The following is a 21,077-nucleotide window of genomic DNA, read 5'->3' as shown; positions in this document are numbered from 1 at the left end:
CAACTAATCAGTTCATTTAGAGCCCTAATGTCTTTAAATGGGTCGATCAAATAAGGAAGGCATCCAAAATGAGCTTTCAGCAGTGAGACATTGCTGAAAGCAACTCGGCCGTATCTCTGAGCCACAGACACCAATCACCATCATATAAAAACAGTCAAGATGTCAAGACTTAACTTGCCCTATAGATTTGCTTGGGGTGCCGCAACACTTATTACATGTATTTATTATTGCGTTTAAAAAAGAAACAAGACATTGACATTGATTGACTGCTTTTGTAGTCTTAAGTCTATGACGAGAAGGACTATTGATCTCACTTTCCTCTCACATCATCACTTCAGCTTAAAAAGACTGACTTTTCTTCAAAACAGTCCTTGGTTGGCGGCTAGTTCATGCTCAAACATCTCCCTCTAAAGAAAAAAAGCACTACATACACACAAACAATTGCATGGCTACATAATATTCCACTCATGGTAAAGAAAAATGGGTTCAATGTCAAGCTAAATTTAGTTGCAGGTCATTTGTTAGAAAAGGTTCAATTGTGCCTGTTTTCAATGCCTGCAGTGTTGTTCTTAAAGGCAGATTTGTGAGGAATGGCATCCTATTTGTTAAAGTTCTCTTCTTTTCTGATCAGTGTCATAATTATGATTTATTTTACCAATACAATCAAATGCAAACCACCACCACCACCAAAAAAAAAAAAAAAAAAAAAAAAAAAATTCTAGCAGCTATGGTTAGAAAAAAAAAACCTTTGAAATAGTCTATCTGGTCCTCTAGGCCAGCGGCAATTCTAGTTTGAAGAAATTAAAAAATAACAATATGAAGAAAGCATACAAAACACAGTCACAGAGACAAAATATTTATTTATATATAAATCTAGAATTTGGTAAATTTCAGACTACACACAGTGATTTACATGAAAGGATTTAATCTAACACAATGCACCCTTCAGTGAGAGCAAAACTTTTTAAAGAGAAAATTTTATCTAGTACCCAAGTACGTGAACGCCAACAAATGTGTGGTCACATTTACTGTTGTTTGGCAAATTTTTGAAGGCAAAATACAGCAATTTCAGTAGGAATCCATGTCAAGGGGAATTTTGCGTGGGGGCGAAAGATTTTACCATGCAGATTTCGTGATGGGTTCGAGCTGGTTACGCAAAATTCACTGCGTTGACCAGCAGAAAGCTGCTTGGTTTAAAAAGTGACTTCTGTGTGAGTTTTTAATTCATATATCACTAAACAACTGACAATAGACTTTTTTTCCACAAAAAAATTCTCTAATGTGACCGCACCTTAACAAACTTCAAGGGGGCGATAGTTACATTCAGATGTCGCTGACTTTAAAACGGATGTGTAGGTTATTATTCTGGTAAGTGGTATAAATATACTGAGGTTAACAGGATTTTTCCATTGGCTTTTGGATTATTGCAGAAAAAAAGCTCTGTGACCAACATAAGTTTATGATTCTTACATGTTTTATTCATCATGATAATCTTAACAAATGCACACAACTTCTATGAATTTTGAAGCCTAAATTCAATCGTAAACTTAACATAGGCTATAAATTAACTGAACCACAGTCACATGACTCACTAAGTCATAACTACTAAGCTTCTGACAACTCTTTTAGTCTTTATTTAAAAAAAAAAAAAACATTTTCCCTTAAAGTTTGAATTAGAATAGTTTGCAAAAGCGTGACTTTAAACACAATGAGGCTACGAAAGCGGAGTAAATGGGCTTAGCTGTTCGCCATGATGATGTTTAATGTCCCCGACAACGTCTGTAGGTTGCCATTTGTTTTTAATACAAGTAAATGTTTTAAAATTTAAAAGGGGGTATTACTGATGTACTTTATGTTGTAGAACAAAAAAAGTAAAACTATCTTAAGCTTGTGTCAACAACAGACTTTATTTCAGGCGTTTAACCCTTAAAAACCCCACTAACTTCAGGGCGATTGAACCGAAAGTGCTAAAATGCTCGTTTTCAGGTTTTGACCAACAAAAATATGTCATCTCTCTACAGCACCTCTTGTGGCAATGCTGAGAATGCAACGTGTACTTGTATGAAATCAAGCTTTCGTAGCAAGATGCGTCCGTTCACGTACTTGCGTGGTTCAAACATATAAACAATTTAAAATGAATAAGCCTTCAGTGAAGAACAATGTTTTATACATTTTAAAGAGCTGAAATTAACAGAAGATTATAAATTTGGTGTTACAGAAAAAAAAACCTTCCTTTGCACTTGATAAAGTACTGACTAAGGACACATGGGCAGCTAAGTATTTTTATCCTTGAGCAAATGGCTTTTTATTTGCACAAGAGGCCCGTATAAGTCTGCGCCAAGAAATGAATAATATCACAGCGTTCACAAGCAGCCTTCAGCATTATTTGCCTCTTTGTGCATCCATATCATGTGTGGGTGGGCCCCGGTGGGTGTCAAGCGTCCAGTGAATCACAGAGATTCATTTAGATACGGAGAGCTGTCCAATCATAAGGTCACAGGATGGGCGCCTCTCTTCCCACAGCCACAAACGGCAGCTTCTCTGAGCAGGTCGATAGTAAACACAGTGTGCAATAAATGTCACATAGCACAACAATTAAAAATAACCATAGTAAACAGCAGAATAACATTGTCGCACAGCTTTTTACACATTCTTTTTTAATATTTAAACAATCAGTTCTGAACGAAAGCTGTGAAATCCACAGAGTCATTATGGAAATGGTGGTAGTTCTCTCTCTCTCTTTCTCTCTCCATAATGCGTCTGCAATGGCTTTCTATACGCCTCCAAACCCATCTGAGTGTGAGCATGTGCGTAGGAGGAGGTGGTGTAGGTCGGTGGGGAGTGTAGTTGATATGTTTGTGCTTGCTATGATCTCAATAGTTAACGTTTATTTATAACACTCAGAAAAGGGTATCTGAATGTCACATAAGCATATTACGGCACTGTGAAGGGACGCTGTGGAATTTTAATGTATGTGTAGCATATGCTGTCTGTGTGTGGAATTAGAGCATGAATTACATTATAATTGGAGGCACTTAAACCTCTTTAGCTGGTGTTGGATAAACCCAGTGGTCCTAAGGTCAGGCTCAAAGAACTGATGTTCTGGTGTTAAATAAACTTTTTTTCATTATTTGTTCACCCTCGTGCTGTTTTAAACTTGCATGCCGTTATATTTTCATTAGTACACAAAAAGAGACTTTTAGAAGAATCGCCACAAAGCTCTTTTCTGCAATTGCAGCAACTGCAGTTCATAATGTCTTTCAAACTCCAAAAATGACAAAATACATTAAAAAGTATCATAAAAATAGTATGTTCCAAGTCTTAGGAAAGTCACTTTGTGTGAAAAGAAATTATCAGTGAACAACAACTTCAATTTTGGTCTGTCCCCCACACATACATATCGTATTGATTCAGAAAACAGACATATGGGCTACTCTAAGGTATGTTTTTTGACCTTGTGGACAAACAAAATTCTCATTTTGTGCTTCACAGAAGAAAATCATATAAGTTTGGAATTACTTGAGGGTGAGTAAATAATGACCTTTTCATTTCCCTTTAAAGGGATAGTTCACCCCAAAATTAAAATTTTGTCATCATCTAAACCTGTATGAATTTGAGTAAATAATGACAGAATTTTCATTTTTGGGTGAACTATCCCTTTAAGCTCAGTACCTGAGTGTGTATGTTTGTCTTTTGGGTGGGATGGCTAAAGGGGTGTTTGGAAGAGAATTTTTCATTGGAATTTATCAAGTAGTCCAACAGTGGTGCATTATAATATGTCATAAATAGATGATAATCTGGATAATGTACATTCAGTTTTAGGGCCGATGTTCATGTCATGTTGAATATTTGTGTAAGGGGTTAAAAAATAACCAATAAACAAGAACACAACTGATAGACAGCACAAAACTGTATAATATAACAATGTGATTCAATTGAATTTGAAGACTTGTTTGCAACAGATTTCAATTAGTGCACAATAATTTTACAAGTAAGGCAAAAAGCACATACAAAATATATTTACAGAAAACTACAAGCTGATGTAGGAATTTGTGTGGTATATAATTACTGACCTGTTTACATGTACAAAATCTTCTCCATTATTTTATCACATTAACATGCTACAAGTCTCACTAAGTACGTTTCCATGCACAGTTATAATCAAGCAAATGTGCATGCAAATGTACTTAGTGATCTAGTGCCCAGTCGTAGCCATGGATTCATTGCATTGATTAAATCTCCTCAATAAATTTAGAAAAAGGCACATAGATGCTTCACATATTGTGGTGCTGGTCCCATATAGGTACTGAAACCATGAAATGCTGCAGAAAACCCTTGTTTTGATTTGCCAAGTCCTATAAATAAGGCAAAATCCATTGTGAATTTTTAAATTCTGCTTTAAAATTGTACACTTCCATATCATTAAGTCTAATTACCAGAAGGAAATTTCATAGTAAACTCAGACATTAAGACGAATTGATAGACTCCAGGAGAGAAAGTAACTAGACTGAACAGAGGCATGTACAATAATACTATTTTTCCAGCTGGAAACAGATCACAAGTTTACAAGTAGCTGATCTCCAGTGAGGTGTTCTTTTCCACTGGTTCCTCTGGCAGTGTTTTCACATTCCCATTTTTGGCCCCGTTCAGCAAGGTTGCAGCAGGCCCAAATCCCGGTCCTTTACCAACAGCACCCCCACCCGTGCCTCTCCTGTCTGGCGAACATACCTCAGAAACCCCTGTACCCGAGGGTCGCTCTAAGAAAAGCGCTCGTGTACTTTCAGCTTGTCCGCTTCCATTTCCATTCTGAGTAATCCTGCAAATTTCCGTCATCTCTGTCACTTCCTCCCTGTCCTCTTCTTCTTCCTCATCCTCTTCATCTCTCACTGCTCTTCTAAGGCTTTCCCTGGGCATGAGCACTCTTCTTCGTTCCTCCTGATGCTGATGCTGCTGCTGCTGTTCGGTGGGCTCGTGGTTCTCGACCCTTCGAGATGAGCGGCATAGGGCTTTCCGGAAACCCCGCTTGAAGTTGTCCGAAAGGAAGCCGTAAACAATAGGGTTAGCACAGCTGTTGGCATAAGACAATACCACTACGAAAAGATGCAGGCCCTGCGGCTCGTCACGGAGCGATTCCACCAGGTTTATGATGTTGAGGGCGTAAAACGGCATCCAGCAGAAAACAAACACAGCCACCACTATCACCACCATTCGTGTGACCTTTCGCTCCGACTTGCGCCGTTTGGTTGACGTGGCATGAACCTTCTTTCCTGAGCTGCGGACCTTGATCACAATGAGGAGATAACACATGCAGATGACTAGTAAGGGACAGAAAAAGCCAACTGTGGAGGTGTAAATTATAAATGCTGCTCCCCAGATGTTGGCTGGCTCCGGCCATATAATGTTGCAGATTCCTCCTTCTCGTTGCACGTTTGCAAAAATCACCACAGGCAAGACCACCAAAAAGGAGACTGCCCAGATTGTTCCATTCACAGCCTTGGCCACCTGTGGTCGCCTCCATTTAGAGGACCGAATTGGATGTACCACGGCCAGGTAGCGATCGATGCTCATTACGGTGAGGCAGAAGATGCTGGTGAACTGGTTAATGCCGTCAACGGTCATGACCAACCTGCACGTGAATGAGCCGAAGGGCCAGGAGTGCATGGCGTTCTGCACAGCGAGGAATGGAAGGCCCAGCATGAAGAGCTCATCGGCTATAGCTAGATTCAGGATGTAGATGTTGGTCACCGACTCCGTCTTGGAGTAGTGCAGGACGATGTGAATGACAAGAGAGTTTCCTCCCAGGCCGACGACGCAGACGATTATGTAAATGAGAGGGATGAGGATTCCTGCCATGCTCGTTCCTGCTCGGTTCCCCGGATCTGTCTCATTGGTGCAGTTTGAAGCATTGAGGAAACAGGTGTCATTGAGAACGCTCTCGTTAAGGAGGAAACCAGGAATGGAGCTGTTGCCCCATAAGCTCAGCGCAGCAGAGGCGTCTGTTGAGGTCAGCTCCATCTCACCCTCTTGCCGTCACTGCCTTCAGCTGGGGGCCATTGTCCTGCACAGAGAACAACCACAAACTATCATTTCTCTCTCAATGCACTCTCACATTCAATAAATGCATAATCTACAGACAAAAGCACCATTGTTAGCAAGTTTGTTTCACACTGTTAGCTTACCAAGTGAAAACATACAATAGACTAGATCAGTGGTTCTCAAGATTTCTGACCTCAAGACCCAAGACAATATTCAAAGGACCACATTTATTTGATGCCAATTAAGACAATGATGCCTTATGAAATTTAATTTAAACATGAAATCTGTTTTGAGATTTAAACTTTTGTAAAAAAACAAAACAAAAAAACAAACAGTGTAGCCTAAATTAATAATTACTATTATACGTCTTTTTGACATTATATTGAAAAATGATACAAATTTGATTAAAATTAAAGTGGACATCTCACAAGTTATTTGATCAATGGGAAAATGTGAAATACAAGGAGGAATAAAATGCAGGATTGCTGTACTGAGACCTAAAATAAGCGGGACCAGACAGGATTAAATTCATTATGAGCAGGGAACAAGTGTACTGCTCCGCAGGAGTAGGCAGGTGTTGAATGAAACTTGGAGTAGAGGGAAAATTGGACCACAGAGACCTCTGTGCTGCAGTGGGAAAAAAATGAGAGAGTGTTTAGTAGTGCATTTTGATCGAAGTGAGATATATGTTCAGTTTACATGCTGAAGATTTTGATTTTAGTAGGGGTTTTTTTAACTTTAACTATTTTAATTAAATTATATACATTACACATAAAACTACTTTTTATTATTATTATTTTAACTATTATTAAATATTATTACATTTAATATTCATGATATATAATTATATATTACCATATAATTCCAGATTTTAGGCTATACCTTAAAGGTTACTTTCCAGAGGTGCCCTGGTTAAAGGCCCACTGAAGTGTCTTGGAACACGCAGAATTATTCAATGTGTTGATGTAATTTCAACTGAAACAGGAAGACAAGGCGGGACATAACGAACAGCCCCACCCCATTTTTAAAATAGCCAATAGTTCATACCACAGCTCGGCCAGAGCCGTTAAACTCGGTAAAACCTCAGTTTCCTTCTAATCTCTAACCTTTTCTCCTCCTAATCTTCTCGCTTTAAAATACAGCATTCTGTGCAGAATTCAAATGGGTCCGATACCTTTTGTGGTTTGAGTTGACTTGCAGTCCACGGATATGATCCACTCTGTGCTCTCGTGTCTGGAGCAGACTGTGCTCACGGAGGTTCACGTGACACTAACACGAAAACGGACTTTATTTGCGTCAATGGAAAGCAAATTTACACTGTCTGAATCGTTCCCTATCCTCTATATAGTGCACTATGTGCCATTCACCATGTAGAAACTAGTAAATGTGTGAACAAATGACTGATTTCAGCTGCAGCTTCAGCGTCTGTTTATAGTGTAGGAGGGGGCGGGGCTTCAGATTCTAGAGAGCATTTGATTGGACAGAAGATTTGATGAGAAGCTGCAATTCGCGGTGATGTCTTGAAAATCTGTGATCCATTTTAGCGGAAGTGAGAGACTAAGTTTTGAATGCTAATATCTCCTAAATGTGAATTTCATGAGTTCACACTTACAAATAATCAGATAGTAAGTAGTATGTGTATTTGGCGTGCTGTCCGAGGAGAGGGCTCCGAGCTCGGTATTTTGGCCCGAACCCAGAGTACTCTCTGCGTATTCTGGTTAGGAAAGTAACCAGGCAAGTGTGAGGAGACGGGGTGGTGGAGGGATGCTGTAAAACTGTCGAGGAATATGGGTGAGTCGACTGTGTCTATATATGCTTTCACTCATGCTGATTGGGTAGATAAGTTGATTACTGATTGCTAACAGCTGGCTGAAATGACGTGATGATTAGTCAGATTATTTGAACGTTGCTCCTCCCGAATTTTGTCATTGTTTTGGAACACAGCAGCTTATTCATAACCTTAAGGCTAACATATTCATACTAAAAGCTAAAAAAAACTTACATTTTGATTTCAGGGGGACTTTAAGAACCACTGGACTAAACACTAGACAAATGACATAAAAAGGGATTGCAGAGGACAGTTCATCGTAAAAACACTCACATGGCTCACAGGGTTTTGGATGGTGTTATTTTTGTCCCTAAGGCAATCAGGCATGCCAATTATCCCGTGTATATGTGATGCTCAGTAGAGAAAAGTCTGCCTCAGCAGTACCTTGCTGAACAAGTAGAATGGAAGCATTATAAAACATTAGCACTGCATACTTGAAATATGAAAATACAAATAAGCACCGTGACAATTAAATTCTAAAGTGCAAACAGAAGCAAGGTGTGCTATGCTGGGAATAGTAATTTAAAACAACATTATCAAAATAAAAGGAATGAATAAAGGGTGACAGATGCACGTCGAGTCAGACAGGAAACAATTGCATTGATGGCAACGGCAATGAGACTGACTCTGCAGGGATGTTTGTGTTTGGCTTGTCTTGGTGTACATTCACTCTTCAGACAGTTCAAACACTATGCACTCCCACATGCGGCTTTTGTACCAAGGCTAATAATTGACATTTTATTAGCAATCATGCATACTGGGAACTGACTGAGCAGATGATTAGAAGCCCATTCACAGTCTGTCTGTGCACGTGCTGCATGTTTATTCTGAGGATACAACTACTTGAAAATCTGGAATCTGAGGGTGGAAAAAAATCAAAATATTGAGAAAATCGTCTTTAAAGTTGTTCAAATGAAGTCCTTAGCAATGCATATCAACTCACAAAAATACATTTTTGAAATATTTACGGTAGGAAATGTACAAAATATATTCATGGAACATGATCTTTACTTAATATCCTAATGATTTTTGGCATAAAAGAAAAATCAATAATTTTGACCCATGCAATGTATTGTTGGCTTTTGCTACAAATATACCCCTGCGACTTATGACTTATAAGAGATAAGAGTAAGTTGGATCAGGTGATGCAGTCTTATGTTCATATCTCTTTGTTGAAATAGAAAAGCCTGGTATGTTAGATATTCACACCTGCCTCTCTCCATTTCTATTTAATTTCTCTATCTCCTTCCCAATTACAGCTAGAAGCAGAGAATAGGGAAGATAAATTGACTCTGGACCACTGTGGCACTCATACAGAGAGACAGGGGAAAACATGCAGAGAAGAACTGCCACTATCATGCTCTATATAGAGATTTAATGTAATCTAAGCTGAGATATGACCAAATTAAGTTTATATATAAAATGGGAGACATTGGATACCAGCAAGAACTCACTGTATATCAGACAACTTTTTTTTTTAATTATTAAAGAACAACCTGTTTTGTTTTAAGAATTTAGATATATCTAAAAGATGTAATCTTATTGACAATTACTGTGCTCATTCTTTGAAGCTCCCTGCTATTGAGCGCATAAGTCAATATTTTGAAACATTTCAGAATAAAGTCTTCTAATGATGTTACATTATAATGAAAGCTAATTCATTACGAAAATATCTATAGAGTTGCAAAGATTTGTTTCCCAAAAAAGAGAGATGAAAGTAGTATTCAGTGCCATGTTGAAATGGGGAAAATGAATATAGAAAATAATAAAAGTGCAAGTCAAACAAAGAGAATAATAAGTGAAAAGAGATAAAAGCAGGAGAAGAAAGGCTGTGATCTTTTAAGTCCCTGACATTCATACGGCTCCACGCGTGTAATCTTCATGATTAAATAGCTATCCAAACCATCAAAAACATTTTTTTTGGCTCCAGTTTTGCTTAAAAATCTTCTCAGATGATCAAATAATTGATTTCATTAAGACTAAGTGTGCAAGAAGTGTTTTTTGCAGTATTTTAAAGTTAATTAGTTCTTTTAAAGTTACATGGATGAATCAGACATGCAGACAGGAGAAGAAAGAAAACCTTTATACGTCTTTTTATACAATTTATAATGACACTGCACCACAGGCTGATTTTGGAGCAAAACAAAGAAACACTTACTAGTAGTTAGCAGTGCTAATAGTACATTTTGTTTAAGCTTTGATGTCCACCATTTAATGTACATCATCTTTACTATATTGTTGAAATGGAGTTTGACAACCCTTTAGACTCAGAAGTCAGAGTTCCTTTTAATATCAATATGTGACCCTGGACCACAAAACCAGTCATAAGTCGCACGGGTATATTTGTAGCAATAGTCAACAATACGGGTCAATATGGGTCAAAATTATCGATTTTTCTTTTATGCCAAAAATCATTGGGATATAAAGTAAAGATCATGTTCCATGAATATATTTTGTAAATTTCCTACCGTAAATATATCAAAAATTTATTTTTGTGAGTTGATATGCATTGCTAAGGACTTCATTTGGACAACTTTAAAAGTGATTTTCTCAATATTTTGATTTTTTTTTGCACCCTCAGATTCCAGATTTTCAAATAGTTGTATCTTGGCCAAATATTGTCCTATCCTAACAAACCATACATCAATGGAAAGCATAAATTCAGCTTTCAGATGATGTATAAATCTCAATTTCAATAAATTGACCCTTTTGACTGGTTTTGTGGTCCAGGTTCACAATTAACATGAGCTAAATACTAACTTTTTTTCCTAAACTGAGGAAGATACTTTTCTGAAAGGACAATGGTGAGAGCAAATGCATAATTCATCATTCAACCTGTCCTTTTCTCCTCTCCTTCCATCTCATTGCTTTGTAGACAGAGGCCTGCTCTGCTCAGAGAGGTCAGTATTGTTTTAACAAATGCTCACTTTAATCTGTCTTCTCTCACCCACTGCCTCATGGGAGCCATTTATCCATTCAGTGGTCCATCTGATCATATGATCATCCACTCAGTGGTTCATCTCCTGGGAAAAATGCTAGATAAGAACAATCACATTCATATACTATACCACCAATTAGTGAAAGAGACAATCTTATCTCATCTATTTTTATGATTTGTCTCAAGAGATGCTTGACTTAATGCACTATGGCTGGACAATTAATATAATTTTCACAATTAACTACTTACTAAAATTGTCAATTACAGCATTCCATTTCCATTTACTCTCATTATTTCTAAAATGTTTTATTTACAGCATGTTTTCTTGCAGTGATAACCAATCACAAAAAAAATCTGTTGTATGCATGAATGCAATCAATCAAATATTTAAGCCAGTAATGACAACTGATCCTGATGAGTGGGTTTTAAGCCATCTGATCCAGAGATACATTTTTAAAGTTTTATATTTTATTAATTTAGAGCTGAACATCAACTGACATGAGGAGCCCAGAAATGATTCTACTTCCTCCACTGATTAGAGAAGGAGAATACTTCATGTAACGAACTTAAAAATTATTTTAATGACTGGTAAGGCATTGATTTGGAGTGAAATAACCTCAGACATATTACTGCAGCTGCTGTTTTTAGCAAAGGTGAAGAGAGATCATCTAATCACAGATTTCAAGCGCGCTGACAGCTGAGTTAATTGCAGATTTTAAGGGGGGCTGAGATGAAAGACAGGGGTCTAGCAACGGCATTGCCAGACACGTGGCACAAACGAAGTGAAAAGCACTGGCAGTAATTTTATTCAATACATGTTACATGTGCCGCTATCTTACAAAGCAGATGATGTAATACCCAATGAAATTGCAAGTGTTCCTAAGACTGCAGAACATGGTGCATGTACTGAAACTTGCAGCTTCACTGATTATAATGGGATGGGATCATCAAAATGCCATTACCACCTATAATAAATATTTTATTAATTGAAATTAACATTTGCAATTACAAGGGGAGGAATACTAATGTCATAATCAAGCAACCTCCATGTTCTGAATGACTTATGATCTTTATCAGACTTCTTTATCAGACTTCAAATGGACACTGTCTATGTGCTCTTTTGTATTTGATAACAACATGCTCCTCATCAGTCTATTCATTTTTTCCACCTGATTCTATAGGGGGTAGCACGAGTGGGCCTTAGCCTCTCTTTGATGAAAGTATCTCTCTCTCTCTGAGGTCGCTGTGCTTTTGTTGTTGTTGTTTTGTAAGTATCGATGTCTGCTACATAAAGCCACCAAATACAGTATAAATTGTTAATCAATCATTGACTAATTTAAACAAATCTTTTCAGATTGATGAGTAAGAAAAATTCTAAAAGTGCCATTTACTCTTCAAAGTTCAAGCTTTATTAATTAAAACAACATGACATTTCGGCCATCCAAGGCCTTCATCAGACAGCCGGAACGTCATGTTGTTTTAATTAATAAAGCTTGAACTTTGAAGAGTGAGTGTTGCACCTTTGTTCAGCTCATATGCTTTTTGGTTGCACCTCCTCTTCTGTTGGTAGAGCACCTCTTTTTAACATTTGTTACATAAAAGTGCCATTTAAAAATAGAAAAGTTAAATCACATGTATTACAATGTGCAATAGAAGGTTAAACCAATCTGTTGTGAACTTTTGTCACCATTTTTTAGTTCAGACAATCACTTTTATGATTAAATATGCTCTAAGCAATGCAAGTACGCAAGACACAAAATTACAGTGAATGTAACTCTGCAAAAAAATAATGGTGTAGAATAACCTAACCTCTGTATCGGGAATTATAATTTTTACAGTTCATTGCAGTTCATTTGTGAGGATTTGATTGCTTTTTCCCAAATAAAATGGAGATTAATTCACCTATAGACAGAGAACAACAGATATGACTCATTTATGCGGGTTTGAATTGGTCTCAAATGAATTAGCAGGAGTTTATCAGCTAAAAAAACAGCCTAAATCAACAACAACAAAATAACTACATAGACATTAAATCAACCACAAAATTAAATTATTTTTAGAGGTTGATTTTCTTGTGTTTCCCTGTAAAAGTATGTTCTTTATTATTTTGTTTATTGTTTAGGACATATGTGTCTGTAGTGAATGTAACTATCTGATCAACCTAAATATCAAATACGATATGGAGATTATGATAATCATTACTGTCTATAGACGTATAATTCAACTCACTTCAACTCTCGGAAATAACTTGATGTGGCCTTTGCACGTCTCTGAAGTTCACAACACCAAAGGGTGTCCCATTTGCCATGTTATTTGACATAAGTGAGCTCACGAGACCCCCCACACCTTTGTGCCTGCTCTGTGCCCTCGATGTGCTCTTTTGCTGACCCTGCCCTGTTATGGACTCCAGACTCTCACGCATTAGCTCACCAAAGTGTCTCTCAGAGGAGGACTGCAAGAGGTACATTTAAAAAGGGGCCAATATGTACTTGTTAAGAAGTGATATTGTTTAGTCAGAAAAAACAGAAACTATTGATCTGAATAACAAACTTTGAAACAAGCTGCATCAGTGTAAACATGAATAGTTAATCTTTATGTTACCTGGTTTTCCATACATGCACAGTATGACATAATTAAAATGCTTACAAATATTTCTATTTGCATTTTTCCTAGAAGCGTCAGCTCTGCTGGATGCTGCTTCATTAATAAAGAGAATTTGCAATTCCCAAACAGATGCACATGCATTATACAGACAGTGAAGGACTAACACAACATCTCATGTTGTAGGATACAAATGAGCTTCTAATAAGTTTGAAATGAGTCTGAGAGTTATTTTGATGTTGTTGTGTCATGTTATGCATAAACTTTACAACAATATACACTGAAATATGAAAAATTACAGCACACAGGGTTTTTCTATCCACCTAATTTTTAAGTTTAATTTTTAAAACTATTTTTAACAATTATAATCATCATAACAACACTGGTTAGTAGTGAAAATTGTTTACAGTTTAGTGCACTTCTTAGTTAGCAGGTAATGAATCAGAAGTCTCAAACATTCACAGAAAATAGCTTACTTCCGTGTTGCAGAATAAAGTGGATACAGATGTCATTTTATTTAAACAATATTTAAAAAAAAAAAAAATAGTTGCAGATTGTTATGCATGCGACACCAATTTAAAAAAGAAGCTAATATAATGCCTAAAACCTTCATTTAAAAACCCTCTGCCTTCACTGCTGTCTTCTTGAGATTAAAATGAATTGATGATGGAAACAAAGAAATAATAATCATTCATTATACATGAAAAGAATGGTAATGGGAAATGGACCCAGTTACAGAGATGCGATCTCTCTGCAGTGAAAAACAAAACTGCTGAGAAAAGTCACATTAATATTACTAAAGATAGCCTATGAATGTTTTATAAACATCTGCTATATGGTGTCACCTTTGTGTCCCTATGCATTACATTCTGTTTTAAATATTCTTCTCCATCTCCATAGTGTTCCCATCAGCTAATCAGATCACTGGCCCTTGATGCTCATATTAACAGTAAATTTGCTCTCTGGTGAAGTTTGCCAGATTGATTCAATCACATAAGAGTACTTAATTGTACACATTCGTCTCATACATGAAACATGTTAAGATGTCTAAGTCCTAGAACCGCAATTATACACCTATGATGAGGAGCAGGATTTCACTTGTGTTAAATGTCACACCACTCTGCTTCTTTTCTCTGTGTCAGGGACAATGCTTTGGTAATTAGTGTTTTCATTCTGTCTTGTTTGCTTTTCTAATTGAAAAATTTTGCACACTTAAAGAGACCATTCTCATGCTATTCAGACTGCTGATGATATGAACTGTTAAAATACTCAGTGTTATTGCTTTCTGGCATTGTTATTGCACAGATGCACGTAAATCTACACCATGTGTGTCACCACCACAGGCATGAATCTATTCATATTAAAGTAAATCACATAACACTTGTTGAAGGTTTGCACCACATTTACAGCTTAAGTCTGTGTTTGTGCTGATGAGCAGCAGGAGCCTTCCATCTGGGAGCTATCCCATCATCCTTTGTAACTCTAACTAGCCAGGAGGCCTTGAATTGCTCATAAATTCATCATCCAGCATGTCCTTAAAAGAATAGTTTACCCAAAAATGAAAATTCTGTCATCATTTATTCACCTTCATGTAATTTCAAACTTGCATTTCTTTATAGGACTGTTGAATTATTATTTTTTTAAACAGATTTTTAGTGATTATCTACTTTTTATTATAAAAGCAAAGCGTGTATGAAGCATGTGTGACCAAACAGTCTGAAATTTATTTTCAAGATTTTTAGAAATTTACCCTTTGTGTTCCATAGCAGCAAGTCAGTCATTCAGGTTTGGAATGACACGAGGATGAGTAAATGATGACAGAATTTTCATTGTTGTGAGAACTATTATTTTAAGTGAAAACACTATGCAGTGTTACCATACTTTTTGGACAATGAATTTCTGACATTTCCAGTTATTCGAAATATCTAGATATGGATTTTAAAACTTTCAAAAAGACTCACAGACTGCTTCTGCTGCAGATCAAGTATGGACTATTTACTGCTAATATATACAGACATGCTACATTTGCTGTGAGCATGTAAGATATGCTGCTGCATAAATAGACATACATAAATCCTGTAGCAGATCTAGGCAGGTGGAGCCGGGGGAGGTGGAGGGTTTCTGAGGAACTATTGCTGCTTGTCCACCATCGGGCAAAACTGTTCTCTTTGCTTAACTGCTCCATTCTGCGCTAATCCGTCTTAAGTGGTACGGATATGGTTTTATTTTCCACTGTGGGGCTGATAACAGAGCTCTTTGAAATGTATTACAAATGCGTTGATGCGTTGGTGTAACGCAAGAGTTTACAGATGATACGAGATGTAAATAGCGAGCGCGTTATGTAAGATGATCAGATATTTCTTTTAATTTTATTATTCATTTGTATTTACATCACATAAATAGCACGCTTAGCCAGCTACAGAGAAAATGGTAGCCAGGTAACAGACATGTGACCAATTCTGAGTTGCAATGTCACTACACGCATTTTACCAACATGGTTCAGCAACCGTGTTGAGAATTCCAGGGCGAGAACAGTTTTTAATCGTGCCGTGCCATACCGGGCTGAAGTGGAAATATAACTGGAACCGTTCCTTACCATTCTTAGAAGCGTTCAGCCCAACGGTGGAAAAGAGGCTTCTGATATGGCGCATTTCCACTGCATGGGACGGCTCGGTACGGCTCGCTTAAATAGTACCACCTCGGTTGAGGTTTCAAGCATGCCGTACCGATACTAAATGTGACGTGTAAACACTGCAGATCACTGATTGGTCAGAGAGAATCATCACTACCAGCGTCATTGGATTTGAAACACGAGACACCAAACCCCCTAGATTTAAATAGTCAGTAACAGCCACCGCAGTATCATTTGTTCGTGTGACTTTTTTTTAAATGACTTGCTTTAAACAACTGTCGCACGCAACTTGAAAAAAGAAATGGCTGTATCGTGGTCAGTAGACGAGGTGCAGACTCGTTGGTAGCCAAGGAGCAGATTCACGGCAGTAAAGGTGGCGCAACTATAACAATCAGTCTATCTGCTTGTTAAGTTGTGGAACGCCATCAAAGCCTCGACTCGTTTCACTTGAGAATCCCATCTCGACGGCCGTTTATGAGCACTGTTTATTCAAATTAAATGTTTAACATTTTAAAAACTTAAACATTTAAAATACTTACAGTCTACACAACAGTCTCCATGCTCACACCGTCACAGACATTAATATTTTAAAGATTTATAAAAGATGAATCACTGTCTGGCCATCTGGGATTTTGGTGTGGAGATAAAGGTTATGACTGTAATTTTTTGATAATATTACACCACATCGTGTGTATATTAACACCATCTGTTGTTTTCTTGTGGTATATAAGATAGAGCGTTTGGTCCCGGAAGAGCTGCCACATGACGTCAGACTAAACAACCGAATAATCCCACCCACTTTGAAGCGGTACTAAACTGCAGTGGAAAAGCAAACCGAAAGTAAGCGAGCCGAGCCGCGCCGAACCAAACCGAGCTCATTCCACGCAGTGGAAAAGCGCCAATAGAGTGCTGCAGGACTAGCTTACAGCAAACAATGAACCAGACTATTTAAATGCTGAGCAAGCAATCTCATTGGCTGCAAGATCAGCAGAGGCCAATCAGCTTGTGCCATGCAGTGATTGCTTGCAGACTGCATGTAAAGGACCTGTCAGCCTGTGCCCTCTAGAGTTTCATGACTTAACTAGATATTTTTAAATTCCTACCCCAAAGCTGTGGTAATTGATTGTTACTAGTCCTGAGAGAAATTATATCACTCCCTGCAGGCTGGTTCAGTTAGATCTTATGGGCCACACATTCACTGTTCATGCCTGTCAGGCTGTTTCTAAACTGATCTTTCAAAGATTTGCTATCTCACCCTTGAAATGCTGCGGAAAAGTCACATGGACCTCCTCAAACAAAAATCACTCCATATCACCAGATCAAATCCACAAGCTTACTTTGCCACATAAGCTGACCTGATTAGTTCCTCCGTTGATAGCATCAGATATCTTGAACCTGTCTGAAACGATCTCAAGCCATACATTCAAGCTTCGCCTTGAAGACATAGAAAGACATTCAATCACCTGGGCACAGTTGTGGTCTTTTAACGTCAAGAGCTGACGTCATTGCATTATTTCTACCTCTTTGAGAATAAGCAAATCTTTAAATAGCAGCCCTGTGTTCAATCAGCCTCTCACAATTCAAAAGAAATTATGAACTATGTCAGAAAGTCAGTCAGAAAATAAGAGATTTAGGTTGCATATGAGTGCACTAAAGAGACAGAGTGACAGACAGAGAAAGAGAAATTCATAAAATATGACAGCAGCCATTTGATCTATGCATCACTACAGCATTGATCTGAATGTACTTTATGTTATTCTTTGCTAGGGCTGCCAATCAAATAAAATCTTTAACTGAGTTAATTAAATTTATTATATATTTTTATTTTAATATGTATATGTAATATATGTATGTAAGATATAACTTTGCATTATTTTGGCAGATGAAAGCATTGAATAGAAATTACAAAAAGTGGCTTTACAGGTCAAAATATTATTTGACTTATTTCCATATCAATGAACAAAAGCCTGTCGCTGGCCTACAGTAAGTTTAGATTGCTTTGATGGTAGAAAAATCCCTCATTATGGGTCAGGGAGTATCATTAATGGTGTTAATGTTTTTGTCATCGTTTTTTAAAGTATAATTAATGAAAAACTAAATGAACATGTTAAATTAAAAGCCATATACTTTTCACACTTTGGAAGCACATCTTTGAAAAATCTCTGCCAGCATAAAAATGAGTGGTAGATGTTTAGTGTGCTGTACTAACTTTCTATATGATGGATAGTAAAGTGTGTGCTGCATGTGGGTGGAACAGTTGGAGCAGTGTTGGGATGGAGAGAGGCATGTGATGAGACAATGCAGCCCCACTGTTATTCACACAGTCACACTCTCACTGAGAAAAGTCGAAAGGCTATTGACAGAGGCGCTGACATGTTCTGTGGGTAAAAATAAAATATAATACAATAACACACTCGATGCACCCAGACATGTTTGTGAAAGTCAGCAGATCACAATGGATTACACCAGACCATGCAACATACAAAAGTGCATGAATGTGAAAATCTCCTGGTATTGATAAGAAACATGTCAAGAACTTATGCTCCACAGACTTGTGGAATGAACAGGTATATTCGGAGACCATTTGATTTAAAGAGACAGGCTGTCAGGACTGTCAGCTAAAGGGTAACAGGACTAGGAGCTGTTAATTAGGCAGTGGAGGGGGGTACATATTTACCACTCCTGCCCTCCCACTCTCATTCTGTTTCTCTTTCTCCCCCTTATTCTTTTTTCAATCAGTCTCTCTCTCTGTTTTATTCATGTAGAAGACTACGAAAATATATATCCATTTGGAGGTCAGGCAAACCCACAAAATGTAATCTTTATTCATAACTAACTACTTAACAGGAGAGAAGACTATAAAATGGCATCCATTTAAGCAGCAATAAACATTTGCAATGCTAAAGGTTGGAATTATCCGTCTGTGAAAGATACTGGTCAAGATGTTCTCAAATGGCTCCATATAAGCAGAGCCAGTTTACCAGTTACACTATGTAGGCTGTCAAAACTGACACATCTTGTTTGAGAATCGAACAGGCTGGGTCTCTTGGCTCGCTGGCTAGTATGCCTGCCTTTAGCAGGCTTCTTCTTCTTCTTTGTGAACATCACTGAGTGTTCTCACAGCCATGAGTTCAATTTTCTCCTAGAGCAAAAGGTGCAATTTACTTTGCTTACACTCAGTGGGTTTTTGAGTTAGGTCTTCAGCTGTGCAGCTCAATGCAAGACTCATCCTCATACAGTATGTAATCTCATATTCAGGATTGAATATTTAGAATGTTTTTTGTTTTTCTACAGCATGGAGTGAAAAAGACATTTTTTTCTTAAATTTTACACAAATTGTATTTTGTCTGCATTTATCAAGCTCAACCATTCAAGCATGTTACTGTAGGGGGGAAAGGATTAAACAATTTTTTTTTTTCAATTAGCAAATACAAGTTCATCAATAACTACATAACAAATGTTGCTACCGAGTGAAAGCCTAAATTGCACAAAATTTGCACGTTTTGCAACCTTGTTATTCTTATTATTTGCATAGTTTTATTTTATTTTATAATTCTTTTTTGCTGTTCATTTAATACATTTGCTAGAAACCCACAAAATCGGGTTTTAAAACTGTATTTAGACATTTCGATAACTTCACAGAAAGTGAATAAAACATAAAAAGCTTTTTATCCAAGTTATAGGTCGTGAAAAGATCTGGATAAGCAAAACTGGGTTAAGAGTTATTTTGTTCACAAAATGTAGGAGCAATGATCACATCACTCAAAATCCATTGCACACATACAAAAAAAAAAAAAAAAAAAACAGTAAGCATATTTACAAAGTATTTACATAGCCCATAATCATCCTTACCCAGAAGACGGTTGCTACAATATGAATAGAAGACTTTACTAATAATGTTACCAAGTAACATTAACGCTCTAATAACACGGAGTAATTGGTGTAAATAGCACCTGCGCTTCACCTGTCTTGCTAATATCCCTTTTACACTGACTGAAAAAACAACAGTGTTTACTGCAGTCACGAATGAGCCCTGAAATAGCCTAGAATCTGTCATCACACAGCACTTATCTACATTTGCCTACTATTTATTACCAAGTATTATTTTAAACAGTTTTAAATAGAACGAATAACCATAAACTCTTTATAGGCTACACTGACCAAAGAATGAACAAATCCCAAAAAATGCGCTTTGCAAAGTTTCCTACCTTAAACCAATATTTGTCGGCCAACTTGGTCCTTACTATTGGGAATATGACAAACTGGAGACTCTTCGTGGAGATATTTTTTAACTTAAGGCGGAGATTAAACCGTTTTTCCTGGACAAGGTGTTGGTTGCGCGTTCCGAAGATGCTGCAGGAACAGCGCGTGGTGGCTTGACTCGGCGAGCGAGAGAGAAACTCTCATATCTGTGGAGTCCTGAACATTACATTACTCAATGCTCCATCACTCCCCTGTAACCAGGTAACGGCTCTTCCGCAAGCACACGCCAAGGGAAGGTAGGCGTTGATATAAATCACTCCGGTACCCGTCAGCTTGTGTGTGTGTGTGTGTGTGTGTGTTATAAACTACAAGTGCATGGCGTATTCGCAAAAAAATCATTAGGGTACCGTACAAGAATAGATTATTTCCGTATAATGATCCTGGATCAGAAGTGTCATATTTTCCCCTCATTTAGCCTATGCTAAAGAAAGGGCACATTGGCTGTTGATGTTTAGTTTAATAGACCAATATGACATCATTAAGTAAACTTTTGAGTACTAATGACCACGTTTACATGCACATCATTTTCCATGTTTTGAATCTACAATGACTGTTTACATGCACATTGCAAATCTTATGTCATAATCTAATTATGCATCATATACATGTTAAAACAGATCGCCATAACAGATAAGGCAAAAATTGGCATATGATATTTTTGGTAGCCTATGCATTTTCCTGCAACATTAATATCTTATTTGCAATTTACCTTATTTTAACTTAATTTTGAGTACTATTAGTTTATACTTAAACATTGACTACATAAAACATGCTTCAGT

At 37.3% G+C, this 21,077-nt stretch overlaps 1 protein-coding gene across 1 annotated transcript; it reads right to left on the bottom strand.

Annotated features, from left to right (window-relative positions):
- Positions 1-840: 840 nt before the first annotated feature.
- Positions 841-20,652, bottom strand: sstr3 (somatostatin receptor 3). Its single transcript, XM_051888764.1, has 2 exons — positions 20,244-20,652; positions 841-6,058 (listed from the first exon to the last, which is right to left on the bottom strand). The coding sequence occupies exon 2, from the start codon at positions 6,013-6,015 to the stop codon at positions 4,564-4,566; it is 1,452 nt and encodes a 483-aa protein (XP_051744724.1). The 5' UTR covers positions 6,016-6,058; positions 20,244-20,652; the 3' UTR covers positions 841-4,563.
- Between the last annotated feature and the right edge of the window lie 425 nt (positions 20,653-21,077).

The sequence above is a fragment of the Ctenopharyngodon idella genome, chromosome 3 (assembly GCF_019924925.1).
Source record: "Ctenopharyngodon idella isolate HZGC_01 chromosome 3, HZGC01, whole genome shotgun sequence".
NCBI classification, from domain to species: Eukaryota; Metazoa; Chordata; class Actinopteri; order Cypriniformes; family Xenocyprididae; genus Ctenopharyngodon; species Ctenopharyngodon idella.
The sequence above is the reverse complement of the archived record's forward strand: the minus strand, read 5'-3'. Positions and strand labels throughout refer to the sequence as shown.

Coding starts and splice junctions, on each gene's coding strand:
- sstr3 (XM_051888764.1), bottom strand. CDS start 6,015: ATGGAGCTGACCTCAACAGACGCCTCTGCTGCGCTGAGCTTATGGGGC.